General features: G+C 36.4%; 1 protein-coding gene across 2 annotated transcripts in view; it reads right to left on the bottom strand.

Annotated features, from left to right (window-relative positions):
* Window positions 1–11,071: 11,071 nt before the first annotated feature.
* LOC127627768 (gamma-aminobutyric acid receptor subunit beta-4) overlaps window positions 11,072–13,201 on the bottom strand; it is a 108,508-nt gene continuing 106,378 nt past the window's right edge. For both annotated transcript variants that reach the window (XM_052104306.1, XM_052104307.1), the window contains one exon: window positions 11,072–11,425. In XM_052104306.1, the coding sequence (XP_051960266.1) occupies window positions 11,072–11,425 (354 nt within the window). The remainder of the gene's footprint in view (window positions 11,426–13,201) is intronic.

A 13,201-nucleotide genomic window follows, 5' to 3' on the forward strand; every position in this document is an offset into this window, starting at 1 on the left:
TTCCATCTTCCCAACAGATCTGTGCACTCCCAGCCCCATAAGTGCGTTTTCTCCACTGGGAACATTTTCAAAGTTTACTAAGTCAAGATGGAGAAAAAAAACAACAACAACTCTGTATTCCCCCCAAGATTCTATATAGGATCATTTTTTTTTTTCATTTTATTTCATCCATTTTATAGTGATAGTTCACCCAAAAGTGAAATTGTTGTCATGTTTACTCCTCATGTTCCAAACCAGTATGTTTGGACACCAAAAATATATATTTTAAAGATTCTTCACATAGATCTTATATATAATACGACTGCTCTTAGATTTGGTTACTTGGGGGGTGGGGGGGTGTACTTGCTATTCTTGATTATTGGGGTGGTGTGTGTGTGTGGGGGGGTTAGGTACCTAATGCCCCTGCGCTAGAGGGTTTGCGTTAGATACCCCAAAGGTTAGTCTTACTCACCAGATTTCAGCATTTTCCTAAATACATTTCTATGGGTTGCCACAGACTACAAGAGTGGAAGCAGATTAATATGAAATCTAACAGAAACAATAGGTGCTTCAGCACATTCTATGCTTGGCCCCTAATAAAGAATAATAATAATAAAGAAATATGTAAATATGTAAAAATGCTTTAGATGCTGTCAATAGTCAAATTGTACATTTCAGCATCTATTCAAACGTGCAAATTTTACATGTAAATGTTATGTACAAATATACCTACGAATAATACTGAGATCAGGTTTAAAATTCCCTTAAACATTAAACCTTTGAGCCAATTCATGATGGAAGGGATTTTATTTACAGGCCTGCAAGTTTGTTTTGGGTGCCCAATTTTTCTATAAAAAAAGCACGAGTAATGATAGTCTCACGATGTCAATGCAACATCTCCCACTGGTTAACTACATGGGCATTAAAGGAAGTGTTCCAAAAATTGCTTGTAACATCTGAATTAACTGGTTTGATTCAAGTCAAAAATAGTCTTTAACATGTCTGATTAAACCTGAATACATTAGATTACACCAACAAATCTCATGTTAAGGGTTTTAATAACTCCTTTAAATAGAAATTGCAAATTACCACTTCTTTCAGTGCAATGTCTTGAGAAAGGCCACTTTATCTCTAAACATATATTTTCTCGACTCTGGGTTCTGATGCCTGTCCTAGTCCTTACCATCAAGTGTTGTGTTTTGCACATCGGTCATGTACACAAGCCGCCATCAGAATACACAAGATAGGACAAAGACGCGTTCTGCTCAAGGGCAGACTGGCAAACTCTCCCTTTGGGCCTCCATGTGGAGGAAACCAATGCATGTAGTCCGTGTCTTTGAAGTGAAATCACACAGACATGTGTGTACCTTTTCAGAGAATCACTAGCAGTGTCAACTATCCACAAAATGGAACTGAAATGGCAAACAGGAATGCATGGCTAAAAGTTTCATAAGTTAAATGTAACCAATATCACAGAAAATGTATATAAACAGAGACAATCTTCACTGGATTGCAACCAGGAACTTTCAGTCTCCCAGTTTACTTAAAGTGATACAAATATTTCGGTTCACAGCAAGTTAGCTTACTCTTTAAGCCATGAGATCATGGCAGATATGAGTATTCAGACTTATGTTGTTATGGGGCAAAGATTACACTCTTCCAACAAGAATTCTGATGGTTCTTTATTCAGGACCAAGGGTTGGGCGGGAGGTATATCCTTAGTAATCTGTCATGATGATTATAATCCAATGCAAACTGATTATACAAGACATTGCTATGGACTTTACTTTTTATGTTCGTAATCTCAGTTTGCCCTATGTTTTTCTCTGCAGCCCTTTCAAAAACAGAAAGAAAAAGACAATTACACTGTGAAGATCTGCAGCAGTTTTGTTATAATTATTTGAACATTGTGTTTAAAAAAAAAAAAAGAAGAAAAAAAAAAAAAGAAAAGAAACAGAAATAAATATGATTTACCACCTGGGGACTAATCAGTTCTAACCATTGCAACCATTAGTCCACAAATGGCAAATGAAAAGACATTTGCATTGTCATTTCTTTACTGTATAAGCCTTTATTTGTAAAAAGTCAGTTGGTTACTTATAACCCTTTTTTGTATCACGTACTGTAACATCTTGTATTAGTAAAAAACACATTTTGCTCAAACACCTAGAAAAGCTTGACCGACACCATTACATTAATTGGCACTGACAAAAAGAAAAGAAAGCGAAACAAAGAAAAAGGAAAGGAAAAGAAGAAAATACAACCTTATACTTTACAAATGTTGATTTGATGAAGACAAACCATATCCCCAGACAGATCATCAAAATTCATCACACCTCAATAGTTTTAACAGAATAAAATCAAGAGCTTAATGTGAACGAAACCAGTACAACACAAAAACAGAATGCATTTTACTTTCAGGGCAGGATGTAAAGTAGAAATATATTTCCTTTCTATGAGAAAACATCAATAATAAGAGTTAATTCATTTAAAGAATACAACAAATAGTCAACTAGAAATGAAACAAAACAGTACTGAATAGCGACTGAATTGTCAAATCAGGTATAAAGTGGTTGCCCTTGATATTCACCAATTTGATTTGCTGTTCAGGTTAGTAGTTGGCTTGTGTGTGCTGTGTTTATGTGTACTAGTGGCTAGTGTAAAGAAAATAAGGAAGTCAGCATAGCAAAGTCACTGGGCCGTACATTTTTACAAACTCGGATTTGCTCAATAAAGGTTTCGGAATTAGCAATGAACATCCTCTTGATGCAACGCAAACCGGCAAAAATGAACTCGGCCAGTCGTGCATTTTCATGGCTTAAAAACTTGCCGTTTTGCTCAACAATGTATAAGCGGGTCTATTCTACTAGGATCTAATGGCTCACTAGGTGTGTCTATCTACTCTTAACTATATGTGATACATAAAAAAGCAAGAGAGGATGAAAAAGTGCATTTTCTTTACATATTTTTTCCATACATAATTTTCTCCCATTCTTGTAGCTGTTTATAATTCATATTATTATTTTTTCATAAATGTTTTTTTGTATTTAATTTATGATTTACAGTGTTTGGTTAGATCTCCATACGAAGAAGTCAATGCTTCTTTTCCACGCGCACGCGTGTGTGTGTGAGGGGCTATGAATGGCAAGTTTTAGAATAGAAAAGAAATTATGAAAATAAACCCTTCAGAAATCTTAAGACATGCAAAACAAAACCTGTATCTTTTTGTGAGTTTTTTCTTCGTCTTTTTCTTTTTTTCAGAGATAGGTTTCGTTTGCCGAAGTTACACCGTTGCTGCCAAAGCTGTCCATGCCAGTAGCATTGAGGCTAGCTGTTATTACCAACTGCCCTGTTTTGTTCATGCATTAAGAAATATAAGTGAAAGATATCATATTTACAATACAATTCACATGTAATTACACATATACACAAGAGGCAAGAAAAATTCACATTAAAATCAGTTCAACAGTTTTTGTACTTCCTTTCCTCCTGCTTCATGGGTAGCAAAAGACAAAAACAATGGACTCGAGTCGTTAAAAGCGTTTTCGATGATTTGTCGAGTCATGTTCATGGGATGAAAGCATGGAAGTGAGCATACAGTGCAATTTTTATGGAGTGTGTTGATAATTACGTCCTCAATTGTCATCAGAAAACACTAGCATCGAGTTCTGCGTACACTCCTGCCAAAAGTGTGCAAACCTCTTTTACAGAAAAATATGAATAAACCATATATTTGTTTGAAACTGAAACAAAGTGGAAGGAACAATAAAAAAGTTATCCCTTTACCCCTAACCAGCAGGACACTGAACCAATAACACCAAAGAATTCATATTGCGATGAGCAACATATCAACCCCCCCCCCAAGAAAAGGCCAACAATCCCACCAGTGCTCGAGAGTATGCTACCTTGACACAACATTATCTATTTCTCAAATAATGTCCATCTCAATAAAGGGAGTGCACTGTTTTTCTTTGCTATCTAAGGCTAAGCCACTATATTTCAGAAACTGTGCAAGATAAACCATTTCAAACACAGACATGAAGGGCCCAAGATAGCACACGTACATCTCTGAGATGTCTGATTTACATATTTTTATTTGGAATGCATCACAATCTGAAAAGAACAGGGCCCGTATTCACAAAGATTTTTATCTTAGTACCAGAAGTTCTCCAGAGTTTTTGCTTAAAACCTATTCACAAAATCGATAAGAGCAAGTATTAATAAGAAAATCTTAACATAAGAGTTGACCTCGTTGCTATGGATGATGTCAGGTTTTATTAGTGCACTCTTTTAAATATTTGTCAGCTAAAAAGACAATGATACATAAACAGTATATATATATATATATATATATATATATATATATATACATATATATATATATACACACACAACAGTTAGTTCCGGTCCTCGAATCTTATTGGACAAGAGACATTCATGTGTGTGTGTATCACTCCGCTTGTGTTCGTGCCATTCTAAACTAAAGTGTAAGAGCAGTGCATATGTGTTAAGAGCTACGTTTGTCTTTTTTTTTTTTTTTTGCACATTGCATATGTTAGCCAGCAGGTGGTTGCAAAATATCATTTTTGTGTGTAATATGAGCCAGTGAGGTGACGTAAAGTGAATCTGCATTAGCCAATGTCTACATAAAACAGCGCTTTGTGATCGCATGTATTACTACTACACTACTAAAGCTAAGGCTGTTTATAACATGTTATTGGAGAAACAAGGATGTGTGTGTTTGTGTGTGTGAGAGAGAGAGAGAGAGAGAGAGAGAGAGAGAGAGAGAGAGAGAGAGAGAGAGAGAGAGATGGATCATGTGCAATCACCTGTTGATGATTCTGTAGTCTGTTAGTGAGCTTTCTGAAGATAATGTAATTTTGATGAAATTCATCCTATTTTCTAAGTGGAAAAATAGCCGCCCATTTTGCGAAAAATGTCTTTCACTATAGAAAACGCAATCTCCTAACCCATTTTGTCCTCTCCAATGTTAAAAGTCCAGTAAGAGGTAAGCATATTGAGTTTAATTAATCAGTCTTTAATCTGTTGTGTCTCTCAGCTGTGATGAGCCTTAATGCTGAAGTTCTTAGTTTAAAGCCATTTAAAGCTATTTCCTAATTTATTAGTGTAGTAGTAATATGAGCAATTACGGAGTGCTGTTGAATGAAAAAACTGACTGACGCTGACTTCACATCACCAGCTGACTCATATTACACACAAAAATGGTATTTTGCCTCCACCTGCTGGCTAAAATATGTAATGTCACAAAATTAAATGTAAAGTGACAGATAGCTCTTAACACATCTGCACTGCTCTTACACTTTAGTTTAGAATGACACAAACACAATTGTAGGGATACACACAGTGCAGCGTCCGAGTGCTGATGGTGTGAGACCATCAGTAACTCATAGAACGTCTCTCATCCAGTCAGATAACTTTTTTAAAGGCCAATGTCAACATTATACTATTTATAATATTATCCTACTATATTATTAAAATATATAGACTCAGTTGTGATTCAGGTGATAGATTTTTAAATGTTCAATATAATAATAATATTATAATACATTCTATATATAATAATATATATAATACAATATTTCCATGTGGATTGACGGCAGCAACCATCATTTGTGAGTAACTCTTAGGGACACATCAGGGTGACTTCTAAGCTGTGATGGGTTTAGGAGCTACTTTTAGCATTAATATTTTTTGTGAATACAGGCCCAGGTTTACAAACATTCTAAATCATTAATGTCTCAAAGACATCAGCCAAATTTCTTATTGACATCTGAGACAAACTTATTAAACATATGTCTTATAGACTTTAAAAATTATTTTTCAAGATGTTAACACACACCTCAAATAGATGTCTGGGTAATGTACGTGTGCTATCAGTGCCTGTTAAATAGGTAGGTTAGCATTGGACATATACTTCTGAACCCATCTCTTCAAACACAGTTTCTAAGCTGTCAAGTTACGGCCGAATACTAGAAATGATATGTATGTCCTCTTAAAATGGTCACTAATGCAAAACTGTCTAGCTTATCTGTGCAATATCACCCACTAGACAGCTAAAAGAGGTCATTAGCAGCAACATCTTTCAAATTTTTTTAACCCATCCTTCACATTTATGGATAGATGACAAAACAACGTAAATGAGCGCAAAATAGCTTATCGAGCAAAATTTTTAGCTTAGGTTTAGTATATTAGGAACATACTTATAACCACAGCATAAAACATGACCACTGTTTAGTTCACAAGACTCAAACTCACCATTTTAATAACAGAGCAAAAACGAAGATTAAACAAACTTTCGTAAATCAACTACCATCACTCTTTCAGTCCAGCACTGCTACATTTTTCTGTGTATTTTGGCCAAATGACCCTTGTAAACTTTTAAATTGGTCTTAATGACTATCTATCCTAGCACTGCGATGAAACCATAAATGTTCAAATAAAACAATAAAATGCTAGTACGATTTGCTAGCTCTCTCAGATCTGATAAGGGAGTACTGTACTGTTTACCCCGAGAGCTAAGACTGTATTTTGAAAACAGCAACCTGTGCCATTATATATTTAAGATATTCCATACAACTATATATCACTGTGTTTGCACAGCAGTGGGTTGCAAACTTAGCAAATTGCTCAAACATGCTAACTACAACAAAATTAGCAATTGGGCTAATTTTCAAGCCTCCATTTTCTTAGAGAAATTTGTGAGCAAAAATTAAGGTTCCCAAATATTTTATTTATAACATAATTACTGATGTAGCCATGTTTCCACTGTGGTAACTAAGAACCAAATGACCACGGGTGGGCAGATTTATTGTAAAGTTTGACACCTCGGATCGATCCTCAAATAAATATATATATATATATATATATATATATATATATATATATATATATATATATATATATATATATATTTATTTGAGGATCGATCCGAGGTGTCTAAACTTTATTTATATATATATATATATATATATATATATATATATATATATATATATATATATATATATATATATATATATCTTTTATGTATATATTTCAGTTATTTTAATAAGAATTTATGCAAATGAATGTGTATCATGAGCTTTGAATAAACTTTGTTTGTTGAAAAAAAAATATTGAATTATACTAGCAAATAGTCACGTAGAGTAGGAAGTACTTTCTTTCCACTCATCTTAATGCTTAGAAATTAAGTCTTCCGTAATGAATTGTGGAACACTTCCGCATTCAGGAAAAATGTGGATTGGCTTTGATAGTACATGGTTTCAGATAGGAAATAAAATAAGTGGAATTGTCAATCCCTAACCAAGATAAAAAAAAAACTTTAAATGAGAAAATACAGGTATATTTTTAAAGATTTCACTATTAAATGCAGAGGCAAACTTAGTTTTAGACTTGGAGAAAATCAGTTCCATGTCTTATTTGTTGCACGGAAGAAACCGAAATTAGACCTGCACATCACTGATGAAAGCAAACATTTGGTATCTCACTGGATACAATATTTAGTTTAATAAATACAGTTAAAATCAATATAATCCTACATCTGTAGACATTTAGTTCTACTCATTGTGGTTCAACAGTGGAAACGTAGCCAAAGTGCCTGCATGAGACATTTGCGTGAGCTAATTAGTCACTATATATATATAAAAAAAAACTAGAACTGCTAACTATATTGAAACCCAAATGTCCAATGATCAAATTTTAATGCTCTATAATCAGTTTAAGGCTTGAATTGATTTGAAAGAGAATCCCTCTCTCATTGACTTTGTGTTATTTGCATTGTATTGCTCTGAATTATTTCTCAAAAATGCTTAGCGATCTCATTAAGGCAAACCTTGCAGGACAGGCACAAGTGCCGGAAAACCAGGACCCTACCAAAATGTCTAATACAGTTGTAAGCTCACTGCAAATCAACAGACTGCTGATGCTACAAGAACACAAATTCAACATCCAGCATGTCTGACACTGGCACAGTATGGCCGCATTAGCATGCAGCTAATCCCTAGTTTACTGAAAATTAAATCCTTGCTGTTTGTGATTGGTGAGAAAACATGGACAAAAAGTGTTTCAGGATACCCTGTTGGACTTTAAACTGACCAAAGTCTGCATAGTGCCAGCAGATCTACTAGAACATTAAGCATTGCAGCTTTGTAAGAAAGTAAACGGATAGTAACTTGCGTGCATATATTTTATGATACGCCTTGAACTAACTACTTCTTGGAATTTCTAACCATCCATTATTCTGGGGTATATACCAAACCACAGGTTATGATAATTATATATTGTAGTATATGTGATTGTTTTGGTCTATTACCAGTCGCTCAAAGGGAAAAACTATAGTAACTGCGTACATATGTCATAAGCTGATTGATGACTTTATAGAGCGCTAATATCTGATACAAAAATATATAATTTTCCTTTACATTGTCACACGGTGCAGTCTTTTCAGTTAGTGGCTGGTGCCAAAATAAATTAAACAAATGTGCCTCCTAGAAGTCAAAGGCAAAGGAAACTTTCCAGTTTCTGCAAAAATCCTAGGCCTAAACTAGTCCAAAATACTGCACTTGTAGAGGTGGATAGATATTGGGGCATGACAGATCTGGTCTACATTGTAAAATTATGGTCTAAACCACATTAACTATATACGTCTACTGAATCCCAACGACACCAAAGTCTTCCAATTTAGCTAAACCTAAACCAAAAACTCATTGGGCAAAGCGGTGCAGCATCTTGAATGCCTTCTGGGAATTGTAACTGGCCAAGGTAACTACTCTTAAAAACATGGTCATGCGAAGCACTCCGACTCCATCCTCATGGAGTAGTGCAGATTTACGCTTAACTTAATTGCTACACTTAATATCTGTGCATTTTTCACTTTGCACTTGAGAGTTCAGACTCCCTTGCACAGGTGTTATGGTCATGCTCACAAAAATAAATAAAAACATAACTAGAAATCCCTCCAACATGCTTGTATGTTATCTGCTGACAAGTAACGTAGGAACTCGCTAGTACTGTAAAGTACAGCTTTCGGTTTATTCAGTTCTCCCTGATTACTTTAAGGTATAAATGTTCTGTTGGTGGTTTGGTAGTCTGTCAAGAGATTTGGCGAGGTAGGTATGATGAGGTTTGAGAGCCAAAGGACTCTGTTGAGCTCTGAGGTGTGAGACCTGCTCAGAATATTCTCCTCAAGAACTCAACATAGTCTAGGGTTCTCATCTCCCATGCCCTTGAAGCCTCCACCAGTTACCCTTTAGTCCTCCCCTCATCCACATCTGCAAGAACTGACCCAACATTGCTTTGAGAAGCTCATGTTGGGTTGCTTCTACTCAATTGAGCTTCTCTGAGCACTGAGACATCTAAAAGCTTTGTTAATGAGTTTTGGATGAATATGGATGGTAGATGAGCTGGTGCATGGATTTGAGTGGATAGAGATCTAGCGACCTCAATGAAATTGATATTGTGAAGAACCCTCCCCAGAAAACATCAGTGGAGCTGAGGTAAATCATAATGAGGCGAACTCCAAAACAAAGTGGTGGTGGGTGAATCTGAGGTAAATGGTAAAAAGAGAAATGTATTATAGGCCTTTTTGGTTGTCACGTCAGTTCATGGCTTTTATCGTACATGTCATTTTGCCCCAAAAAGACTCAGAAGCTTTTTTTCCTGATTATGCTGATGTCATCCATCTTCGAGATTCAATCCCGAGATGCACAACCTCAGAGCTGTGGGTGGGTCTGTAGTGCTTAAAGTGAAAGGTTTCAAAGTTTAAGGGTCATTTGGCCCTCTTCCATTGACAAAATAAACTGAGAACACATCCTTCAGGTATCAGACAGGCACATTTTAGAGAAACTCAAAGCGTCGGTGTGTATCATTCAGGATGAATCACTACAATGAATGAATATATATATACAAAATCAGGTCACACTATGTTCGGATTGGTTGGCTTAAACATGAAACAGATAAAAACATGGTCACACCCCCTGTTTAATACACAATAATCGTTACTTTTCTTTCCTTATTTTGTACATTTTCACAGTTAATGGACTAACTTCAAATCCACTAAAAGATTCCCTCCACTCCAAACAACTCAAAGCTCTACAAGATGGTCATGAATACTGTATAAATAGAACAGATGATATGCACTAGAAACAAGAGTAAAGAAGGAGAACAGTAATACTACCTGACCGTGTCAATAAGGCTATTGAATGAATGTTCCCACCTTTCTTTCTTCATTTTTTAAATACCAGATAATTAAACAGTTTCTTATAATCTATGAACTAACTCTAGGACATCTGATGACACCCTCCAAAAATATGATTATACCTTCAGACCGAAAGCCAATGAAAAGAGAATCGCCAAAGAAAGGGAAGAGAGAAATTATTTGTACTGACTCTGGGCAGGATGCATTGGTTAAAACTCTAGATGGCCATCCAGTGTGTAAACCATTGACCAGAGCGGAGGTCCGTTTAAGAGAACGCTTGTCACTTGCAAAATCAAGGAATGACACATAATTCCAAAAAAGGTTGCTGTACAGTGTAGAAATGGACAATGCCGTGAGTCTCTTTCAAGGGGAGGGTGAAAGCAGCGGATCGGGTTTGGGGTTCTGCTCGGTTGACGCCCCAAAGCACACAAGCCACTTCTGATTTCATGAGCTGCAGTTGGGGAGGCTGATTACAGTATCAATAAAAAGCAGATGAGATGCTCTAACATGTCCATTTTATCTTGCAACCTTTCATTTTCTTTTAGCAAAAATATCATGCAGTCTTAAGTTCTGTACCCTCGAATGGGGGGTTGATGTTTGTGTATTTGTCTCAGAAGGAAAAGAAATTCAGATACTTGAAATGTTTCTCTTGTATTATTCTTAAACATTCAAGTCATTCTATAGAATACTTTTTTTTACACCAGAACTGTCCATTCGATTTTACACACGTTCGTGTATATAGAAATATAATATATAGAAATATGCATATACATATGTATCAACTTTTCATATATGTGTACACATATTTTCCAATTGTATCAAAGCCAATTAAATGTGCTCTCAAAATATGGCCCATGTTTCCTAGGGGAACGCATATCAATTCACGTAATACAACCAGTAGATAAGGTTGAAGAATCCAAAAGTGATGGGAAAAATGACCCGGGACCACTTGTCAATGGTGCTTACATCCGCCAAGTTTGGGATTTTGAGCTTCAGCTTGGACGAGCGCCTCCTTAGCCGGCAGTTGGCGCGACTGCGCATGGCGCTGCGGTCCAACGAGTGGTGACTGAAGCCGTCCCGCGATGCCATGGGCTTACGGAACTGCACCCCAGGACTGTCGAAGGACAGCACTGAGTTCCGCGAGTCACTGACACTACTGCCCATGTCTGATGGCATCACCTCGTTGTTCATCTCCAAAGTCGTGAGAAGAATGTTTCCGTAAGCGTCCACCTTGAGGAAGCACAAGACAGAGAGAGACGTCATGGACAGCCACAAGACATTAGTGGCCTTAAACCAGGGATTAGAACAGTTCAAGTAAATTGAAACAAAAACTAATGAAAATGTTTTTTATAAATATATATCCCTTGCAATTGTTCCAGAGTGAAAATCTAATTTTTAAATGCTGGTAACCAGTTACTATAATTATTTTTTTTATGAAAAAATAAATAAATAAATAAATCATGAAACCAAAGACTTCACAGTCAATCAACCATTCTTTTATTTAATTCTAACCAGGTCCAATTTGTAAAACATTAGTAACCAATCTTTTATTCCCTTCTAACAGGTTACCATTTGACTAAATTAACCGTTATTAACCGTTATTTTATTGTTATTAACCATTATTTTAATTCGTTCTGACATCTTTTCAAATGGCTTCCCCTCTGGCTAACATTATGAATGTAATGTAAATATTAATTAAATGAATTACATTTTACATTTAATTCTAACCGGTTACCATTTAAAAAAAATGTATGAACTGTTTGTATTGTTCGTTCTAATGAGTTACCATTTGGAAAATGTTAATAACCATTCTTTTATTTCATTCTAACAGGTTACCATTTGGAAAACGTTATTAACTGTTCTTTTATTATGTTCTAATGAGCAACCATTTGGAAAAAGTTATTAACAGTTCTTTTATTTAATTTTAACTGGTTACAATTTCAAAAATGTGATTTACAGTTAATTGATTTCATTTAAACAGATTACCATTTCGAAAACATAATTAACTGTTATTTTTTTTTTAACCGGTTACCATTTGGAAAAGTATTAACTGTCCTGTAATTTCGTTTCTTATCAGTAACTATTTTAAAAACTTTATTAACAGTTCTTGTATTTCATTCTGATGGGTTAGCATTTGGAAAACTTATTTAACTATTCTTTTATTTCATTCTAAATGGCTACAATTTAAAAAAAATTATTATCATTTCCCTATCTGCGGAATTGGCATGCCACTCCCCCGGACATACAGGTAAAAAGGAGCTGGCTTGCAACCACTCCGAGCCGAGTGGTGTCAAGCAACAAGTTCCGCTCAAGTTCATCCATTTACCTCACTGAGAAGCATATACTGTTGGTTATATGGCACATTTCAGCGGCTTTCTCTCCCTCTGCGTGATTGATGCAGAGTACACCCCTGGGAGCTTCGATAGATAGAAGATTATATATTCTTGCAGAAAAATAGTATATTTCCTCTAAATGAGTGCGCACTGAAGGACAGCATCTTTATAAAGATGCCTTCCCATCTGTGTGTAGTTCCTGTATGTGGTTGCTATATCTCCACCTCTGACGGACACAAGTGCTGCTTCACGTGTCTGAGCTTTAGTCACGTTGAGGCAGCGTTCATGGATGGACCATGGCAACGTTGTGGTCACGGCTTTCCTTCTTCCGGGGGAAAGCCACTCCCCGCCCGGGCCTTCTACCTACGGGTGTGAGGCCAGGTCAGTTAGTGCTGGGGGCAAATTGGGGAGCCCAATGGGTGTGGTTCCCCCGAACCTCCCATTCCCCTGCATGCTCGTTTGCGCCAGTCATGTTCTGGGATGAGACAGGCAGCTCACCTCAGGGTGAGTTTAATGTCTCTTACGGAGCTCGTGAGCAGGATGAGCTCTCGATCGCAGCATCATAGACCGGGTTGGCACAGTCAGACACTGAGGACTCGACTGGGCTTCCACCTTCGGGTGTGGCTGCCCAGTCTGAGGCAGATGCGGAGCTGACCGCCATGCTTGCCCGGGC

The sequence above is a fragment of the Xyrauchen texanus genome, chromosome 34, assembly GCF_025860055.1.
Source record: "Xyrauchen texanus isolate HMW12.3.18 chromosome 34, RBS_HiC_50CHRs, whole genome shotgun sequence".
In the NCBI taxonomy this organism is placed as follows: Eukaryota; Metazoa; Chordata; class Actinopteri; order Cypriniformes; family Catostomidae; genus Xyrauchen; species Xyrauchen texanus.